We start from the raw sequence: 20,692 nt of genomic DNA on the forward strand, positions 1-20,692 counted from the left end.
TAACTCATTCTCTGATGTGAGTTTTTCCTGGAAAAAAGAACTCACCACATTGCTGTCCTGTAAAATCTTTCTGTCTTCTTGCCACATTTAGATCTATATATATCCCTGGTACACAGAGGAGATATCAGCTTGGGAATTGGCACACCAAGGGAAAATAAATGAATTTACAGTAAGGCCTGGTTATTGTTTTTAAAGACCTATTGAAAGGAGAAGACTGTTCTTAATTTTCTCTTATAATCTCATTTCAAGATGTTTAGCTCATAAAGTTCTGTCAGAACCTGGGGCCTGGCCTTTTATCTTTGCTCTCCAGTTGAAAGCCTGGAGGACACTCTGGTTTTTCACTCCTGCCTGTGGTCACGAGGAGAAGCCATAGCCAATACGGGACAGGATCCTGTGGGCCACCAATTCCTTGTCCAGAAGTGAAAAGAGCTCTTAATCCCGCCTTGTTTGCTTTGCACACCACACCCCTGCTTATTGCCTACAATCTAAATTACAGAGGCGGCCAAACTTGCTTCCTGTTCCAAACAATGGCCCTGGCTGACACATCCCCTGTAGTGCAGGGAGCAAAGTGCTGGAACGGCCTGGGCTTGGTGGGCTGGGGCTGTGGGCACAGCTGGACCCTGCAGAAGGGCCACCACCTGCACCCCAGACAGGATGGAGAAAAACCTAGGGGCTGGAGAAAAGTGTAGGGGCTGCTGTAGTGTGCTCTGGAAAGAAATTACTTCATGGAAGATAAAGAGGAAAGATGACTGGAAATATGGGGAAAACTTCCTGGAAAGAACAAGTGTGAACAAGATTGTCAAAGGCTTATGAATTTAGTAGGAATTCCTTTTATGAATTTAGTAGGACTTCCTCTTATGAATTTAGTAGGAACTCCTATTATTAATTTAGTAGGAATTAATTTTGCAAGTGTCCAAGTGTCTCACGGTCTGAGTCATGCTTTTCTCTGTAAGAAAGATATTATTTTGTTGCAGATAATATTTTCATTTGGTAGTTTTTGTTTGAAGGATCATACATGGGAATGTAAGTTCTAATTTCCTCAGTTTGTTTTACCTCTTCTAGGAAATGTATGCAACAATCAGAGCTGATGCTACTCATGTTTAACAGCACTACAGGGAAGAGTTGTGCTGTGTGGGAGGGCCTCTGCAAACAAAAGATATATAGAGAACTTCCCAGCTATTTCTCAGGAACTGTACTGGATCACAGCCAGATGTCATTGAGAACATAGGTAACAATCCCAGTATTGTCATGTACAAAAATGTTGTGTTCACAGTGTCTTCCTGACAAAGGCCACTCCAAGGTGGCATGGGCACGTTGCTGTCCTCTGAATACCTGGCTACCAATGCTGAAAACTTCTCATTCTGGTGTATCATGATGGTATCTGTGGCCTTGGGTGTGTAACAGCTTCCAAAACAGGAATTACCTTCCTCTTGCTTGAAACAGAGAATGTCACAGTGCGTGGACAGGGCCACTGCTGCTTCCCTGTGTTTTCCCATGTGAGGTGCTGCTGGTTCAGTTGTTTACACTGCAGCTGAACTGGGAGAATAGTGAATAGTGCAGAGAAGGGCTGGTGAGTCAGGCCATGATTAAGTGCAGGAAAACAAGCTGTGTGTGCAAAGTGATCTGGGCACCGGAGCTGGAAAATCCATCCAACCCCTTGTGCTGCTGCTTTGAGGAGACTCCTGTTATGAAAGTGTTCCTGGGCCATTATTCAGACTTTTTTTTTCAGGGGATGTTGGCATGTTGGGAAACTTTGCATTTACTTCCATTTTAATGTTCTTTTGTTCTGTGTTCTGACTCAGAATAATACCTTGCCCTGTGAGCAGGAATTACAGCTGGAACCAGGGTACAGGATACCAGATACCTTAATCTGCTATCTTAGAAATCTGCCTTACTGATAGCAGTTAGAAATCATTTTCCCTGTCTCTACCCACAGTTTCTCAGGGAATCCTGGGCAAATCTTGTGGAGGTTCTCTCTCCCTGCTTTTATCCTTGCTGGGATCAGATGACGTCTGGCTCCATTGCTTTCTGAGCCTTTGGATAATTTAGTCTTTCCATTTCTCTTCCAGCATGATCTATACGATCCTCCCCTGAGACATTTTAATGTCTGGAATGAACTCCCCCATCTCCTCCAGAGAAGACTGAGGCAGATGATTAACTGTAGCCAAATCTGCCCCTGTTTCTCTCTGAATTATCCCTTACTGTCTCCTCCTTCCTTCCCTTGATTTTAACGAACAACCTCATGAAACATCTGACTTCTTGTTTTTTCTAGGGAAAAATTTTAAACAAAACCACATTCAGACACACAGACACACACACACAAGGCAGACAATGAATGCTCAGAGACAACCAGCAGCATGCTCACAGAGGCAGGCTTATATACAGATACAATGACGTAAATCAACACCCAGAAGCATTTATTAAATTACCCAGATATATACACAGAGGGACAGGCAGATGGGTTAAGGCTGTGTTTTTATTGGTGGATAAATGAAAACATCACTTTAATGCCCACAGGAGAGTATTTTGGAAAAGCAGTGGCAGCAGCAGCAGATTTTAAAGGTGATAATATCTCTTTATTCACTCTTGCAGACTAATTGGCTTGTCCTAGGAAAGGTCAACTACTGCTGCATAGCAAGTATGAGCCCATTCACATTCATAATCAAAAATCACTGTGAAAACAGCATAGCAGTCAATCCCCAAATCATCCCCTGTTTCCAGGCAAGGAATGGTTCCTGGAATTTGCATCCCCAAACTCCCACTTTTAATTGTTCTGGACAGCCATGACTTCCTTTTCTCTTGCTCAATGATATGAGAACAAACTGAATCCCTGTGCACAGTCACGGGAAGGATTACTCCCAGAACCCAGAACCCAGCTTCACAGCTCTTAATGTATTAAATGCACTTTTCCCTGAATTCCCATCATCCTCCAGGTATGGAGCATAAGCTCCCACACCCAATTAAGGAGGCATTTTAGCCACAGATGTAAGTTAACTGAAACTGCTGCATGAATTAAAGTGGACAAATATCTCTCTTTTCAGGTTCACATGCAGGATTTCTCATTAAACACTACTGCTGAGCTAACTGTAATTTCCCGAGATGACCTTGAACCAAGGGACTCACCTGTGTCTCCATTATGGTTACAGTGAGGTGTAAGTTATTTACTATGAGGCCTCTAAACATGACAATTCAGCCCCATCATCCCTGCTTACATCTTCCTAACCACTGTCCCAGTCCTGCTAACTTCACCCAACATTTTCTGTGGTTCTTGTTTCTCTGTTTAATTCAGAAAGTGTTTAGGACTGTCATGATCTTTGCTCTTGACTGCAGGACAAACAAGAGGCCAAACCCCAGCTGCCTGCACTCACAAACAAGGCCTGGAACACACAGAATGCCTTTATTCTCCTGCTGTTGATAATGATAACCCAACCCTGCTCCACACTGCCCACGTTGCATCCACTCCCTTTGCTCCCATCACCTGTGTGGCTGTGGTAAACAGATGTAAATTGATATCTGCCCTGGTGCAATTTGCTGGTGGAGTTAACCAATCCACAAGATGTTTTGCAGCAACAGCTGTACCATCCCTAATGCTCTCAAGGTCCTAGTAAAGGCTCAAGAGCTGGTGCTGGATAGCTGGTGTTTCCCTGCAATGTCTCATTCTGCAGTTTTATCTTAAAGCTTTCTATAGCATTAGTGAAGAGCTTAATCCAAATGTACTCTTTTCAGCTTATCTTTTTCATGTTCTGAAAAAAATAGTCTTATATACTGGAAGAAATTTATATATCATAGAAAACACCTCCATAATGCACGGTTGTAGTAGCTCAGAAACTCTGATTTTAATGGTCAGCTTCAGCCTTGGATGCTATTAAAGTTACAGGCATAAATTGTTTCTTTTTTAATGATTTTTTCTTTGCTTATGATGTGTGATACATTCCTTCTATGCATATGGTACAGTCTGTCTATTACTGACCACCTGTTCTTTTCAGAGAATTCACTTGATTTATCATCTTGTTCCTCTGTTGCATTTCATCTTGGAACTGTCCTAAGCAAATTACTTTATTTTTCTATTTTCTGTTGCCTTTTTTAAGGCCTTCAAGGATATTATACTTTCAAGAAATAATCTATGCTGTGCTGATGGGCAGGTAAAAATGACAAGGTATGTAATGACAAAGTGTTCCTTTAGCTGTATCTGTGAGTCCATAACCATGAAAGATAACCACATGAAATTGATGCACCTCCCTGTCCTTTGTATCTGTTTGTTTAGACTTCTTGGTCCAGGGTCTGTGTTAGATGTATTTACAATGTTCTTAGAACAACAAAGCCTCAGCACTGGATGATGTGCATTATCATCAGATGGGAGGTGACTTTACAGCCCAGCTCATATTAAGGTGAGGAAAGCACAGTGGAAAGGAAGGAGAGTTTCAGCTGCCTTTTGTGTAACGTTGTTTTGAAGGGATTGTAACACACAAATTTCATTATAAAAGCATCAATTAAGGATGTTTTATCTTCTCTTTCTATGGCACCTCTTCACTGGAGAACCTGTGATACTAACCTTGCTAATACTTGATGCTTTTTCTCTATTCTTTTTTTCCTCCCCTTGGTCTTTAAAAAAATAATCCAAGCCTTTCAGCGGTTCATCCACTTCTAATTTCACTTCCCCATTTATTGCTTCAGTGAGAGAAGATACACTTCCCTAATCTGGGGACTACATTTTTCTTTCTTAGCTGTTCTTCCTCTGTTTTGGGGAAACTTCACCTTATTGTGACAAGCTTAGAGCTCTGCATCATACCCCATACTTCCCTTTGAATTTTTATGCTTGGTTGTCTTACTGTGATGTTTTATGTGTGTCAAGAGCTAATAGAGCATTTCAAACTGATTAGCACCTGCAGCTTGGAATGACTAGTAGGGTGTAATGTATTGATGAAATAGGAAATGTTAGCTGGAGGTGGGAACAGTAATGCAGTGTAATGGAAATGGTGACTTTTCACTGCATCCTGCCAAATGATAATTTTTATACACATCCTGATGGCAGTAAGCATGAAAGTAAATGGAGATGGCAGCCTGATGAGAGCTCACCTTTTCCAGGGATTTTTTCATGCCTGGACATGCGGGTGGCCCTGGAAGAAGGCCATAAGGGAGTTTAGAACTGCTGTAAGTTGGAAGGGTGAAGGTGAGGGATACCTTAGCTGTACTGCCTGTTTGGGAGAAGCAAAGCAAGAAAAGAAATTTCAGGCTCTTTCCTCTCTGTATCTTTATCTCTTTCCTACTGACTAATTGGTTTTATTTGCCTCTTTATTTCTATTTGTCCAATTCAGATTTAGATCTGATATTGTAAGAGTTGGGACTTCCTCTTTCCACTTAAATGAATCCCTTTACCACAGAAACTCTGTTAATTCTGCTTCATTTCAGATATATTTAACCTACTTTGTACAGTGCTTCATCCCACTAAATCAGATCTGGGAAAAGTCAGACTGGAGTGCTGCTCAGATCAGCAGATGGCAGGCTCCTTCTAGCAATTGGTACCACCAGCTTCTTCCTACATCCCCCTACTTCAGAGCATCTGATGATGACAGGCAGAAAAAAAAGTAATTCTGCATCATGAACTCAAGAGTGTGCTTTATGTCAGTGAGGAATCACAGATATATTTGTCCCCAGGGTCTGCACTGCTCACAGTCAGCCCTGTGCTGTAATGTGCATCCACTGGGAAAGCAAGAACCCAGAGACTGAGTAATTTGGAGAAGAGTAGAAATGTGAATGCCAGAGATGTCAGAGAATTGCAAGCTCACAGCAGAGTCTGATTTCCCACTTACTACTCCTCTGTGAGGTGTCTTTCAGAATTACTGTTAGTCTCAGGAGTGGGTAAGGAGAAATTTGGGAAAAAGAAAGAGCTCCTTGCAAATGTAATCTTTATTTTATGCACCTGTGATCAATGGTGCCCTAATCTAGGCCTTCCTTTCCTCAGGGGCAGCTACTTCTTGCAGGGTGGGTTCCTTTAATCTTTATCTATTTAGGTTTAAATGTCGGTCACCCCTTTTGCGAAGCAATTCAGTTGCCCAGAGTTTTATGACTTACTGAATCCTCTTAACACCATCACACTGATTAATTTAAACACACTTCAAATGCAGGACTTCTGGCATTACTGAGACTTCATCTCTTTGATGTTTTAGGCATTTGCTTGAATGTGTTGTATTCCCCAGTTTCTCTAAAGAGTGGCTTAAAAGTATTTTTTAACAATACAGCATTGTTATGAAAATGAGCTGACTAGTGAGTCCATAGCAGGAATTTGCTCTGAGTCAACAGTGGCAATTTGCAAGCATTGACTAATGAATTCCATAATCCAGGCAGCACCTCTGTGAATAAGGGAAGAAAGCTCCATTATCTCTAATATGCATCAAGGATCCAAACATGAGAGGAGCAGCTGCTGTGTAAGAGTCTAAACGGATATTGAATACAATTTGGGAATTCCTGCTCCTTGTTGCTCTGCTTGGAAAAGCCATAATCTCACATCTTTGAACAGACAACTCCCAGGGATGTGCTCAGCAAACAAGGGAAGTGGGTTTTTATTTGTTACAGAAAGCATGACTGTGGTAGGCCCTTACAGCCTCTGACAGAAAATTTCAGTGAGAGACAGTAAAAGGAGATTGATCTTTTCTTCCCTCTTTGAGAAAAGAGTTTGCCAAGTCATGTATTAATGTTGCAACAATGTCAAAGGAACCAGGAGTAATTAATAGTGTAGTAAGTGATTATGATTCCTTTTTCTTGTTTTCTCTTTTAGAACATACAACAAACCTGCAGAGCCCCTGTGGGGACAGTGGTCAGCACGTCCCCTGTTGAGGTATCTAATTGTGTGTATCTGGCCCTTGCCACAGCTGCTCTGTCACAGCTTGACAGGTATCCACTGCATGGGTTTACACTCAGACGAGGTGACTTTAGTCAATATATTTTTTCTGCAAAGGTTTTGGCATCTCAAGTGTTTTTTCATGAATGTTCCAAGCCCCTCACCACTCTGAAACCTGTGCTAGTGGCACTGAGCACTTGACACAAATTGCTGCTTTCTTTTCCTTCAGAATATCACATTTCTTTTGTTTCTAAGACATGGTTGTAGGTGGGTGTTACTAAGCTTAAGAAGGTATTTCAGGAGACTGCTTCTGTGTGAGCAACCAGAAATAACCTGTGCAGAACACCTGATGGAACTGGGTGTAGATCTCCAAAACACCAAATGCTGGAACTGCATAAAAAGTAGCAGTTTTTTCCTAAGACTAGAATCCCAGGTATTTGCAAATGATTGTGTTAATGCTCTTTCCTGGCTTTACAGACATACAACTGAGCAGAAGAATATTCTGAATAATATATGTCACAACTGAATTGGTTTTGGAAAAGGGGGGAAAAAAGTCTGTTGCTGACCCAGAAGCCTTATCTGCTCTGACCTGGTAGGTTTAGCTCCAGTGGGTGTATCCATGGTGGATATCCCAGGTTTCCAGGCTACAGTGTCTTTCAGGAAGCCATGCTTCTGTTTACAAAGCCTATTATGAAATGGCAGTGAATAATAAAAAGAGGGCAAGATACAAAGAAGTGCAAATGAAAGGGCAGAGTCCAGGAGTAGGGTACAGAACTGGCAGGTGGGTCTGAATTGCCCTTCTGTCAATCTCCTGTCTTCTGGAGAAAATCTTTATCTCTGCTCACTTCCTTGCCAGCCCCACTTTTTACTTTTGGTCCAATTGCCCTGATATTTCTGCAGAGTAGAACAAATCTCTCTCTATCTCCTTCCCTATTCAAATCTGATCTGTACCTAGAGGCCCTGACTTAAAGTAGCTGCTACTTGGTAGTAGTATCAAAAATAATGAATAAACTATTCAATTTTCACTTTCAGAGGTTGTGTTTCCCTTGTAGCAGAGAAATGAAGTATTTCATTGAAAACCTCACAAATTCTGGAATTATTCAAATCTGGTATCATGCCCAGAAGCACCTTATGAGTAGCTAGAAGTATATTTTCACTGATATGCTTTTTATTGTGAATTATTTGCTCAGTGTTTATTATTTAAATGAATGATTGTCTCATATTCACAAGAAATTTCTGGTTTGATTTGCACATTTGGGGGGAAAAAAACCCCACACAGCAATTCCCCAAACACCACCTTGAAATACTGCCAAGCATGTATACCTGAGATGTCTGTTGTGCTGCATGGAGCCAGAAGAGGAAGTCTGGAAGAACAAAAAAGCCAGGATTGCAACTGATCCAACTTCTGTTTGCTATAATTGATAGGAGAGATGAGGAAGGGTGTTAATTTTAACGTGCTCAGCCCTGGGTCACACACTGGCTATTTATTGCAGGTTGGATGGCTGATGTGCATTTTGGTGAGCTGGGCAGCCAGCAGCCTGTTTCAATTTCACCTGTCTAGACAGGGTTTTGGGTTGCCCTGTTCTGGCAGGCAATGTGAGATTTCGTGCCTTGATCTTATCGTGCTGTGCTGAGTTTACTTCAGAGAGAAGAACACCTGCAGCCTGAGAGTGGGGACTCAGGGGGAGCTGCAAATGCACACCACTTGGATCTCTGTCCTTGACAGGTGTTTCTAGGAGTCGCTTTTGCAGTGTCTCAGTGGGTTTCAACACTTTGGAATGGTGGATTTCCAGACTTGGATCCTTTCAGGTAACTCGTGGGTCGATCACTACAGACCAGCCTTTATTTTTCGCTGCTTTCTGTGGAACACAAGTGGAAAACAACTGCTCTAATTTGCCAGGAAATTCACTTAAGGACACCAGACTCTTACATAATGTCCTCCCATTGTTGAGCAGCTCTCAGAGAGGACAACTGTGGTAGATTCAAAGCAGTGGCTTGAGCAGGTGGCTCATTTGCACAGACTCTCACTGGAATAGTCCCACTGGTTTTATTTCTGAGTGAGGTGCTGGTGCAGGTGAGTGGATGAGAACAGTCCTACTATCAACACGATTATCATTTGTACCAGAACAGTGCCTGGGGTCAAACAAGAACAGGTCTCCCTTGTACCAGGCACCCTATGAACTCCTGGAAACAGACAGTTCCTGCACTGAAAACTTGCATCTAAACAAAGCTTAGATGTCCTTTTCTACTTTGGTTGCAAGTATTTTTTATTATGGTTTTTATGGCATACATATTTATAGGTATGAGTAGGTCTGGGTTTGTTTCATGGTAAATGCCTGTGTCATTCACCCCTTGCAGTATATGGTGTACAGAGCTCTGTGGGAACTGCCTGTGATGTTTGCTGCACAATGACCAGTCACTTTGTTTAAGTTCAGGAGGTAGGTGGTTACCAGGACTATGAGATACTGATAATTTGAACCTCTATAAAAGAGATTTTTGTCTTCCTGTTGGTTGTATTATGTCATTAAATGAGTAGCTTTCTTCTAACCTTTGCCAAGTTGCATAATTCTGCATTGTTTTATCAACTGGTACTTGGGAGTACTCTGGATACTTCCTTGGTTTTTATAAATAATTTTGATGCTGACATGCAACAAAAGCCTCCCTCAAATTTGCTAGTAATTGATAGGTTAAAAAACCTTCCTTTCTGAAAGTGTTTAGGCAGCAATTCTCCTGTCAGATGCAATCCTATTTCAACAGAACAGCGCTGTAACAACACACATGATGGACACGCTCGCTGTAATTGTGTCCAGCCAGTCATGTATTGTCTTTGACAGCAGCCACTACAAAAGGTTTTATGGCAAAGGCTCCCAAGCCCTTCCAGTAGCAGCTTGCCTGTCCAACAGATAATCCGTGTGTGACTCGTGATGCAAATGGATCAGATGAAAGAGCTTTCTCTGGGGTGGGCTGGTGACACTGCCCGCAACTGCTGGCACCTCTCTTGCCATGGTGACCTATCTGAGAGCTATTGCACGGGGACATGCCACTAGACACAAAGTCAGGGCACACACACACTGGAAAAATTGTCTCACCACAGAGCAAACCCTCTCTCAACCTCCCTCAGTCAGAAGTGAGCTTATACTTTTCAGTATTTCAAGTATAAAGGTTTATACTTTCTCTGAATATGTCGCAAGCACAATCTAAAACAGCCCTGTAAATTCCTTCTACATTCTGGAGCTTGGTAATACTCATTGTGAGGGGTCCTGCAGTTCAATGGCATCTGCATGTGTTAGATAAAATGTATTTTTCTTAAATTGGTCCCAACCTGGTTGTGCAAATGAGGATATTGGAAACAAGATCTGAGTTCTACCACTGAGAAAAAAAAGCAAGAACCGATGGTATAATTTCTCTGGGCACAGCATCCATATTGCACACAGCATCCCTCAGCTGTTAAGCCGTTTGGAGGGGCTTAGAAGGGAGTTGGATTTTTCAATGCCCTTTTTTTCTTTTTAAATAAAGGATTGTGCTGCTTTGCCGACGATCAGAGGACACTCCACACCCTGATCAGCACAGAGAAGGTGCTGCTCTCTCCGGGCTTCCCAGGGCTGCTGCACTGGGGAGCGCAGCCGTTCCCAGTTTCCCCACAAAGGCAGAGGAAAGGGAATGTCACTGCTGAAGTGCCAGCAGCCTGGCACGGGCTTCCTTGGCCGTTCTCTGCAGGGGTTGTACAAGAGCTTAACGCTGGAGCGAGGATGCTCAAAACTCAGCCTGCGATGATTTGTCACCCTCAAGGAGAGGTGGTGACAACCCCTGCTCCCTGCCCGGCTCCTGCGGGGGCTGCGGGAAGGGGACACGGACCGCACGGAGTCTCCCCCTTCCCGCAGCTTCCACCGGGGCTTCCCCGCAGGATGGAGGGGCCTGGGGTGCCGCGCACCTCCAGTCCTGCCCAGCCTCATGCCCCGCGCTAGGCGAGGTTTAGCTTGGACCTTAGAAGGGATTTCTTCACAAAAAGGGTGACTGGGCATCGGAACGGGCTGCCCAGGGAGCTGCTGGCACCACCGTCCCTGGAGGTGTTTAAGGAAAAGACAGGACACGGCGCTCGGGCTGACGAGGCGGCGTTCGCTCGCAGGTCGGAGCCGATGATCTCAGAAGTCTTTTCCAGCCCGAACGATCCCGCGGCTCCGTGAGGGGCGCGGCGCTTCCCGCGCACCTCCCGCGGCCGCCGCTGCCCGGAGCGGCTCCGCGGCCATTGACGTCAGGCAGGGCGGCACGTGACGGCGGCGGGGCCAATCGCGGCGCGCGGAGCCGCTCCGGCAGAGGGGCTGTGTCGGCAGCGCCCGCCGCTCCCGCCGCCTCCTCCTCCTCCTCCTCCTCCTGCCGCGGCGGCGGCGGCGCGCGTGGGGACCCGCACACACAGACACGCACACACAGAGGCAGGCACGCTCACACACACACACACACACACACACACACTCTCACACCCGCTCTCACGGGCGCGCACCCGCACACACATACATACATACATACATGCACGCGCGCCGCCGCACGCTCCCGCGCACACGCCCCGGGGGGAAGGAAGGAGCCGCTGCCGGACGCCCCGCAGCCCCCAGCGCCGCCACCGCCGCCGTCAGGAGCCCCCCGCGCCGCCACCGCCGCCACCACCGCCGGCTTTTGTCCGCCGCCCCCGCGGGAGCCGACCCTCCGCTCGGCCGGCGCCCGCCCGGCAGCATGGACACGGCGCTGTGACCCGCCGGGGGCGGATTGGGAAGTTTGAATAAGGATTTTATCGCTTCCCTTTCCCCCTTCTCGCCTCGGTGCGGCTCAGTCCCTACCCCCATCTTCCCCGACAGATTTTGTTGTTTTGTTTTTATTTTTTTTCTTCAGCGTGCATTTTTTTTTTCCATCTACCGCGTGGGGTTGGATTTTTTTTTTTTTTTTTTGTTATAGTTTTTTTTGAATTTTATTTTCTTTGGTCGTACCCGTCTCTACCCGCCGTAGAGACCGTTCCCCGCGGGCGGCCGAGCGCCACCCCCGACCCGGCCCGCGGGGCTGCCATGGATCGCACCGGCGGCTCCGGCGGGGGCAGCGACCGCAGGCAGCCCGAGGAGAGCAAGCCGCTGCTGGGCGAGATGTCCGCTCCCGAGGGGAATAAAATGGGTGCCGCGCCGTGCCGGAGAGCCCTGCTCCACTGCAACGGCATGAGGTACAAGCTGCTGCAGGAGGGGGACATCCAGGTGTGTGTCATCCGGCACCCCCGGACGTTTCTCAGCAAGATCCTCACCTCCAAGTTCCTGCGGCGGTGGGAGCCGCACCACTTGACCCTGGCGGACAACAGCGTCGCCTCGGCCACGGTAAGAGCCCGCCCGGCTCCGGCGGCCCCGCCGCGGGGCATCCGCGGGGCCCGGGGGATGCCCGAGCCCTCAGTCCCCGGGCGGCCGGGCCGGGCTGGAACCGCCGGTGGGCGAGGGGGGGATCGGCCCCACTGGGTTCCGGAATGCCGGCGAAAATCCTGAAAGGATTTTTTTTTCTCCTTGTTCGTAAGCCTGTGGATGTTTATTTTTTGCAGTTTCGGTGTTGGGTTTTTTTTGTTATTATTTTCAGAGCAAGGCTACTATTGCTGTTATTATTGTTGTTGAATTTTTGCTCATTTATTAAAAAAAAAAAAAAATCCTTCCCTCTCAACACGACCCCAACATACAGTCACCATTCCGAGCCCTTTGTATCCGAAACCAAAGTCGGCAGATACCTGCTGGCACCTTGGCCAAGTTGGAGGTGAGGGAGGTGGAGGATGCTTTAAATTCGAGAGCCGAGGCTCGGGTTGTGCGCGGACTTTGCTGTGGTTCAGGCCTGCTCTGGGGACTCTGCTTTGGCGGTCACATAACCTGCCCGGATACAGGCAGTGTGATTGGAAAATATGGAGATTCCTTCAGGGTTTTTCTTCCTGCTGGAAAATGATGCAAGAGAAAAAATGCGAGGTGGTGATAGCAGCGTTACAGAAGATGTACTATAGACGGATGCAGTCTTGAAAAATATGATTTATATTTTCATATCCGACTTTAAATTTAATGGCCAATGTTATTTGAATATTTGTGGAGTATATAGAGTGATTACACAGATTTTATCTAATAAGCGATTAACAAAATATATTTTACACTGATCTTTAATCAGTCGGCACTTGGATTCTGTCTTTTTTTGATTTATATGTAAATGTCTCATTTTTCTCAATGGCTTCATTCTGGCCTTCCTATAGGACACTGATACGAGAGAGTGGATTGGCTTTTGTGTAGATTTCTGTTAATGGTGAATTTCAATGGATTTCATCCAGCCTGTGCTGTGCTCGGAGGTTGGGTTTTTTCACACCTTGGTACACAGACATAGTGTGTGTAAATGTCTCTTCTGCATCATGCTCTGCTCTGAAGTATTCAGAGCAGGTTTTCAGTGGGAGCTACTTTAACCTTCAGGTAGGCCAGCTGCCTGTTCTCACAGAGCTCTCCTTTGTGCCACAATGACATCTCTGCTTGCTGTTTCCACTGGGCTCTCGAGGATGTTTCAAAGGGAATATTTTCTTTCTTTGATAGAACTGCTGCTTAAAGGGAGAAGTGAGATTTGGTCGAGCGCTGTTGGAGAAAGCTCCTGAGAGACGCAAGCACGAGGAGTTTTTGCAGTTCTTCATTTTGTTGAGATACCATCATTGTGGAGGGGGAGTTGAATATTAGTGGGGATGAGGCATTTTCCTGGCAGTATCCATAGCTGATTATTTCCAAGCCGAGGAGGAGGATAGGGGTAGAGAGAGGCATGATCACGCTTCAGATGTTGTTCTCTGCAATGTGGCAGTACCAGGCATGAAGTTGTGTTTTTACAGGACACGTCAAACTCTGCTCGCTGGCAAAGCTGTCACCAGAGAAACCATCTCTGAAAAGATTTCTGAAGTCCTGTGGAGCTGTGCTTTAATTAATGTTGAGGTGTTCTCATTCCTAATTATTTTATGTGTATAAATAGCAGGAAGATAGCAAAGCATTGTGCGTAGCATTGCAGGCTCCATTTTGTTGAGCAGTGCTCTTCGTGCTTGGTCTTGTGCCTTATCATTTTTTCCCAGTGCTAACTCACCCTACAAATAGGGTTGATCACAGAAATACCTGTGCTTTATTGTTTAAAGTAGTGTCTTTGGTTTCCAGGGGGTAATTAGGGCACAAGGATAAGATCTGCATTCACTTGTTGCCTGACTGTGGGTAGGTTTAGCAGGTATCTTTCAGACCTTGGTTCTGTGATACACCTACATTTTAATCTTTTTCATTTCAAGCTGGAAATGCGTGATTTAAGCAAAATCTCTGGTAGTTTAACACCCACCCCCTACAGAAGTGGGGTACAGGCACAATGCCAAAACCTCCTCAAACTGGAGGTAGATATTTGAATGCAACTAATTTGGTTTTCAAGAGCTGCAGAAAAATATCCATTCTGCCCATTGAGAGTGGCCGTTGGGAGCACTCAACAGCTTTGATAACAAGGTCATTTTTACACATGGGGCTTTCGACAGGCAGGATGCTTTATGAGCAGCCAGTAATTAACCTTCACATCATCCCTTTGCAAATCCTCTGGCATGACGAGTTTTACTGCATTCTATATAACACGAATAAAATTGAACAGGAAAATAACATCACTTTGTTTTGCATTTGAAAGCAAAAGTTGTAATGACAGCTAAATCCAGATCTGGCAAATTATGTCCCTGAGTACAGAGGATAAGTTATTTGTTGATTCTAGGCACTTTATGTCCTTTTTATTGTCACTTGAGACATACATTAGAATTAAATTCTTCTCCCCACAAGCTCTTACTTGTCAGTCCCTGGGCTGCAATATAGAAGTTAGCATTAGTTTGTGTATGGATTATTCATCCATAGTTTATTCCATGAGTAGACATGGTATGTGCCCACATATATAAGTCTGAATAATGATACTCAACCTACTTTTTTTTTGAGAGATAACCAGTTTTGTTGTTTATTTAGGCAGCTACAATTTTTGTGCTGACAAGATAGTTTTTGGTAGCAAAAGTGCTATGTAAGAATGCAATGGAGCAACTGTTAGGCCATCTTACTTTAGCAAAAGTGGCTGGAAAAAAATGATGTTCTCTATAAAGTGCATTTTTTGACATGATGACAAGTGACTGTTACAATTAAAATAATGTTAATAAAATAATAATAATAAAATTAGTGTATTCTGAATTGGCATATACACCCAGTTAACAAATGTAGAAAGGTATTAATTGTGGGCAGTCCCATAACTGTAGGTGTTAGGACTTCATCTGATTTGTGTGTGTTTCCATTGTTTGTGCCATGTTTTCATTTCTCAAAGAATTGCTTAAATATAGCACAGTGTCACCATTACAGTTTCACTCGCATCATGTCCAGGGTTTCATTCTGGTTAAAGGTTTTTTGGAGAAAGTGAATACAGATCTGTAGCTTTTTTTCTGTTATGTTTTGTTACTGTAAATGCTGAAGTCCCAGTAGGAAATTTTGACACTTAAAAACTTTGTTTGTCAGACAGCAGCTTGCCTGGGGATGAATTTGACTTTCTCCCCCATGGGAGGAATAATGTTTATTTTATAAACACCTACCAAACTCAAATGTAGCACCCTTACTAATTTTTTTTTTCACCAGTGAGACCTGTCCTTGCACAGCTTGAGGGGCAGTGATAGTAAAAACAAATACAGAAACAAAGTGAAATGTAATATTTCTTACTTTTTTTCTTTTTTGGGAGGGGCAGGGTGGGGTTAGGAGTAACCCTTCCTTCAGGAGAAATGTGCAGTTTGATTTTCAGTATTTTAAACATAGGTGTCGTGACTGTTCTGTCTCTTTCATGTCCCTTTCATTCTTTCCCTTGCACAGGTGGGTTGTAGATGTTGAGGGCAGTGAGTTTTAAAGTCCTGGGCTGCAGGCAGGACTTGTGATACATATGTATGTGCAGCAGACAGGGAAAGAATAAATAAGTGATTCATTGTCTCTGCCTAGGGATGACCTCTCTAATTCCCATCTGGGAAGATAAGGCTTTATTGAAACCTTGAAGTTACTCATTAATATCCCTCAAGGAGGTGGAAGCTTTGTCTTTTCATGCCCATTTCACATTTCTCGGTGTTGCCTTGGCAGGTGGGTTGGGTGTAATGTAAATGTTTTGTTCAAAGCTGGTGGCAATCCTGAACAGACTTGAGTTTCTTTTAAACATTTTGCTGTACAGACATGATGTGTGAGGACAGTGGTTTATTGACAGGCTGGCTAATTGTAAATGCATTTGAAACAAGAATGTAAGTGGATTAGGGAACTGCATTTGTGTTTTCTTCTAGAGACAAGAACATATCCAGTTAATATTAAATGAGGCAGGGCAGAATGATCTGTTTCAAAGAGGAGAAGTGGAGTAGAAAATTGTCTTCTAATTGTTTTTTAAAATTCAACAATTCTGCTACTGCATTTGTTTCAGCATGCTATTACATGTCTTTCCTTCCTTATTTTGGTAAAGATAGAGCAAAAATTCCTATCAAGCTGGACTCATTGTTTACTTTAGCACAGATTCCCATTAGTTAGAAAAACACACTTTTAAAAATTAAATTTCCCTTTAAAAACAATTAGCTCAAGTGGGAGGTATTATGCAGAGCTCAAAAGTTTCAAAACAATCTCACAAGAAAAATTTTTTAAAGCTTTCCTGAAAAAGGAGTATTGTGGTATTATCCAGATTGCAAGTAGAATTAATATGAATTTATAATAGTAATAAACAATTCAGTAAACCAAGTGCTGTCTTCAAGTCCTGCACTATTGATGAGGCTCTGCATATGTGACTTCAAACTAGATTGGTGTGTCTGCCATCATTACATGTATAAATAATATGTATAAATAACAAATTTTAGATTTTTAAATTTGTTATAATAATGGAAGGATAAATTAACATTTATATTGAATATATTTTATGGTTTACTGTTACAGGTGCTGGCTTTCATTTCATGAGAAGTGGCACCTATAGGTTTTGTGTGTACATATATTTGCTTGTTCTGGGTTGCTGCTGTCTCCCAGGTATTTGGCTCAAGTGCATCAGAAAGAGCACTGAGTGCCATAATTTGCATAAAAGCCATGACAATTTAGAATTCTCTGCAAATTGAGAACAAATTGCTCCATGTTATCCGTACTGATGAAATTGAGATTCTCTTTCACAAGTGAAGGCAGGCCTGTGCCTGCATTAACAAACCCCAAATTTTTCTGAAGACCTGGTGATTTAATGGAATATTGCTTTGCTGTGACAAACTTATTTTATTGCTGTATTAGTTAGCAGTTCGACATATGAAAACCTAAAATGATATTTCTTTAAAGTTGTTTAATGCCTATCAAACATACCTTTGCATATATAGTTCCTGCAGTGGTTAAAAAGCATATTTATAAGTCAGTAGCGTTAAGGTATGTGTTTATGTGTCACAGAGCATATATAAAATATGAAAACAGAAGCTATATTCATTGACAGAGTGAGAGCTCTCAGGGCTATTAGTGTTAGCAGCCAGCCAGTAAATTTTACATGTTCAGGAACATAAATAAAAAGGATACTCAGAAATACTTGTGCCTCATTTTTCCTTTTGGCTGGGGAGTAAAGATGTGGTGCTAGTAACTAGGTGGTGGTAATAGTCCCCATGGGAGAGGCTCTAAATTGCCTCTGCTCCTCACTGGGACCTGATCCTGCAGCAAAGCAGGGCCTGCAGGAGCTCACATCCCTCACGGGGCTGGGCCTTTCTGGAGCTCTGAGTAATACTTTATGTATTTTTTTGTAGCGGAACATCATAACTGTGGTTATAGTAGTGATGGGAAGAGTCTGCTGGATCCTCCAAGGTGGGGTGAAGTCCTTCTAGGAAGGGCTGTGCTGCCCAGAGAGGCTGGGCTGCCCCTGGGTCCCCGGCAGTGTGCAAGGCCAGCTTGGACAGGGCTTGGAACAACCTGGACTTGTGGAAGGTGTCCCTGCCCGTGGCAGGGCATGGAATCCTTAAAGGATTCTTGAAGGTCCCTTCCAACCCAAACCACTTCATGATTCTGTGAAGCTCAACAAGATTGTTTGGTTTTTCAGAGGTAAAAGGCTGAGTCCCATCTGCATCGATGTTCCAGTGTGCTGGGTTGGGTTTGCTTTGTTAGCTGCTCTGGGAGAACAGAGGCTGAAGGTCTCGCCAAAAATCATTCACAGAATTGTGTGCACTGAGGGGCCTTTTTGGAGGAAAAAGCTGTTAGATTTAGTACGTAGAAAAGAGTGATTGTTGGGGAACTGTTCAATTTATTGCATATGATTTGTTGATACTTTTGAAGTTCCTAGGTAACAGATGAGTTTAACATGATACAATTTCCTTCTACGTTAATAAGTGTGGCTAACCTAATAGGGTTTTAGTCATCTCCTCATATAGGATTTATGAGAAAAGAGACCTACCTCAAATAGTTCAAGCCTTTTGGAGTCTTTAGAAGTAATTAGATTGTGGCTTGCATGGGTAGATTGTGGCTTGTCTGTTGGTGTTTTGAGCAGTGCTAGTTGCATCAGTTTGGTTCTGTGTGTTCACAGATAACATAGTGCTTGATTCCACAAACAGCCAGGTGTTGGAGGATGACTGATACTTCAGCATGTATAATCCATTCAGAGAGCTTGTGCATGTATGTGCACTCAATAAAATAACTTTTTTTGCACCGTCTGCCGATGCAGTGTCATTGGCAGCAGTGCTGGCTGAGTCAGCCCTGGCCTGTGCCGTTCATTTCTCCATCTGTGCCATACCCTGTCAATCCATCCTTGGTAAATGCTTAACAGTTTGCAGGGTCAGGTTGAGAAAAATCTCTGTGAGCTGGCTGGGGAGCACTCTCTCTGTTTGAACCTTTTGCAGGTTTGTTGTGTGCCTTTTCACTGGATCAGGCAGGTGATGTGTTTCAGTGCACAGCCCGCCAGACTGCTGAGGAAGAGGAGAGCGGGAAACATGGCAGGCTGGAATCTGTGCCAAAAAAAATGTATTATTAAATCATTGCGTAAAATTTTCCTGTTTTGCACAATATGTAAGAATGCAGGGACAACACCAGGAAAGGGAAAAGACAATTGAAAAGCATACATTATAACTGATCACGTCAGTGGTGAATGAAGTTTTAGCTCTTGTGGTTGTGGAGGAAAACACGAAGTCAGATGCTAAGTTAAAATGCCTTTACTTCATAGGCTTAAAAATCAGGAGCTTTAACAATACTCTCTAGGTTTTGGGAGAGGGGGACTCGTGTTCCAGGATTTGTGGTGTTACCAGTGCTGCCATTTCCAGTACTTAAAGTGATTTGTTGACTTTGCCCCTTGGGCTGTCCCATGACTGATGGGACAGGGCCGATAGAATGGGAAATACAAGCAGGTAACCTGCCAGGCACAGACTGTGGTGTCCAGGCCACGAGGGTATGGTGAAGGCTGTGTTCTTCTGCTTTAATCTGAGTTTTTAGTAAGCTTTTAAATAACATTAAGTATTTTTCCTTTTTTGAGAAACTTAATAAAAAGGCATATGTTTTTTCTGGATTTGAGTGCTTCTGCTAGATGTGTGCCATTACTAACTGAGCTTAAGAAACTCGTCAAGTTGCAATTACTTAAATCTGAACTGGAAGTACACTCAGTCACGTACATTCTTGGTCTCGCTCTGCTGAAATCAGGAGGGTAATTTGAGGAGAGGGATTACCATTCATTGCCTGTGCTGTGAATGGCAGGATGTGCTGTTCAGAGAGCCAGGAAGGTTCAGGGAGGGATCACGGTGCAGCTCACTCTTGGCTGCTGGCTGGGGGCATGGCTGACTCTCCTCTCAGCCTTGTCCAGCTCTCAGAGCCCCATTTTCTCCCTCTGCTTGGCAGATCTCAAGGTGCTGAGTGACCTGCAGTGGCTGGAATGGCTCTGCCATGAGCCAGAGGGTTGCTGGAAAATTCCCTCTTATTCCTGGTTAGAACTGGTAGAGAAGCTGTTGCTCTGTCACCCGTTTTATGCCAACGCTGTCCTGGTGGAAAGTGAGTTTGTGACATTCATCTATGGGGGGAAAAAAAACCTCACTCAGAATCCTCCAGCCATCACTGCTGCTCTGTGCCAGCTCTGTCCTGTCTCCCTTCCTCAGACAATAGAGTTTTATTAAGGAAAAAATGCTGCTTGCTGCAAGTAGCTCTCTTTTCCCCCATTTGGACTCAAAATTTGCTGAAGTGCTGCTGTGGTCTGTGGTTGTGGCTGGAGTTTGCAGGAGGGTGGATCCTCTGCAGGAGCAGCTGCTCCCAATTCCTGGAAGGGGTAGGAAGATGGTGCTGCTGCCTCTGCTGTTACCTTGCTGGATATTTGCACCTGTGGCCATTTTCACTTCTGAGGCCGTGGCAAAGTGAGAGGTTTAAAATGGAGCAAGGCTGTCCCATGTCTGCTCAGAATATCAGCTTGTTTCAGGGGTAAGAGTTCTTGTAATATTCAAAATATGCTGCAGCTTCCCTAAAGTTTTATTCCTGTGTCTGAAGGATTGCGTGATTTTCTCAATGGAAGAAAAATTTTAAAGGAATCATTGCTTTCATTGATTAAAAGAGTAATTACCAGGACTTCAGAAAAGATGACTGAAAAATGGTTATCTAATGATTCTTAAACTCCAGATCACTAATTTCTTGATATTAAGAATAGGAATGTCGAATGCTTGGCACTGTCACTAAAGAACTTTTCTTTATTGGATTTCTAGTGCTTAAAGAAAGGCTAAATAAAATATTTTTCTCCTTTTGAAAAATTTAAAGCTCAGACCTTATTAGCACACAGAAATGGATTTAGGTTTTGTAAGGTTTTGTTTTCAAAGATGCCACATGTGGTACACTAAGTGTTGCCTTAGAA

The 20,692-nt window shown here is 43.8% G+C and overlaps 1 protein-coding gene across 1 annotated transcript in view; it reads left to right on the forward strand.

Annotated features, from left to right (window-relative positions):
* Positions 1-11,322: 11,322 nt before the first annotated feature.
* The window catches only part of CMIP (c-Maf inducing protein), a 131,882-nt gene continuing 122,512 nt past the window's right edge, over positions 11,323-20,692 (forward strand). The window contains exon 1 of the mRNA XM_058813488.1: positions 11,323-12,186. Coding sequence (XP_058669471.1) covers positions 11,890-12,186 — 297 coding nt within the window. The 5' untranslated portion in view covers positions 11,323-11,889. The remainder of the gene's footprint in view (positions 12,187-20,692) is intronic.

Source organism: Ammospiza caudacuta, chromosome 13 (genome assembly GCF_027887145.1).
Source record: "Ammospiza caudacuta isolate bAmmCau1 chromosome 13, bAmmCau1.pri, whole genome shotgun sequence".
Lineage (NCBI taxonomy): Eukaryota > Metazoa > Chordata > Aves > Passeriformes > Passerellidae > Ammospiza > Ammospiza caudacuta.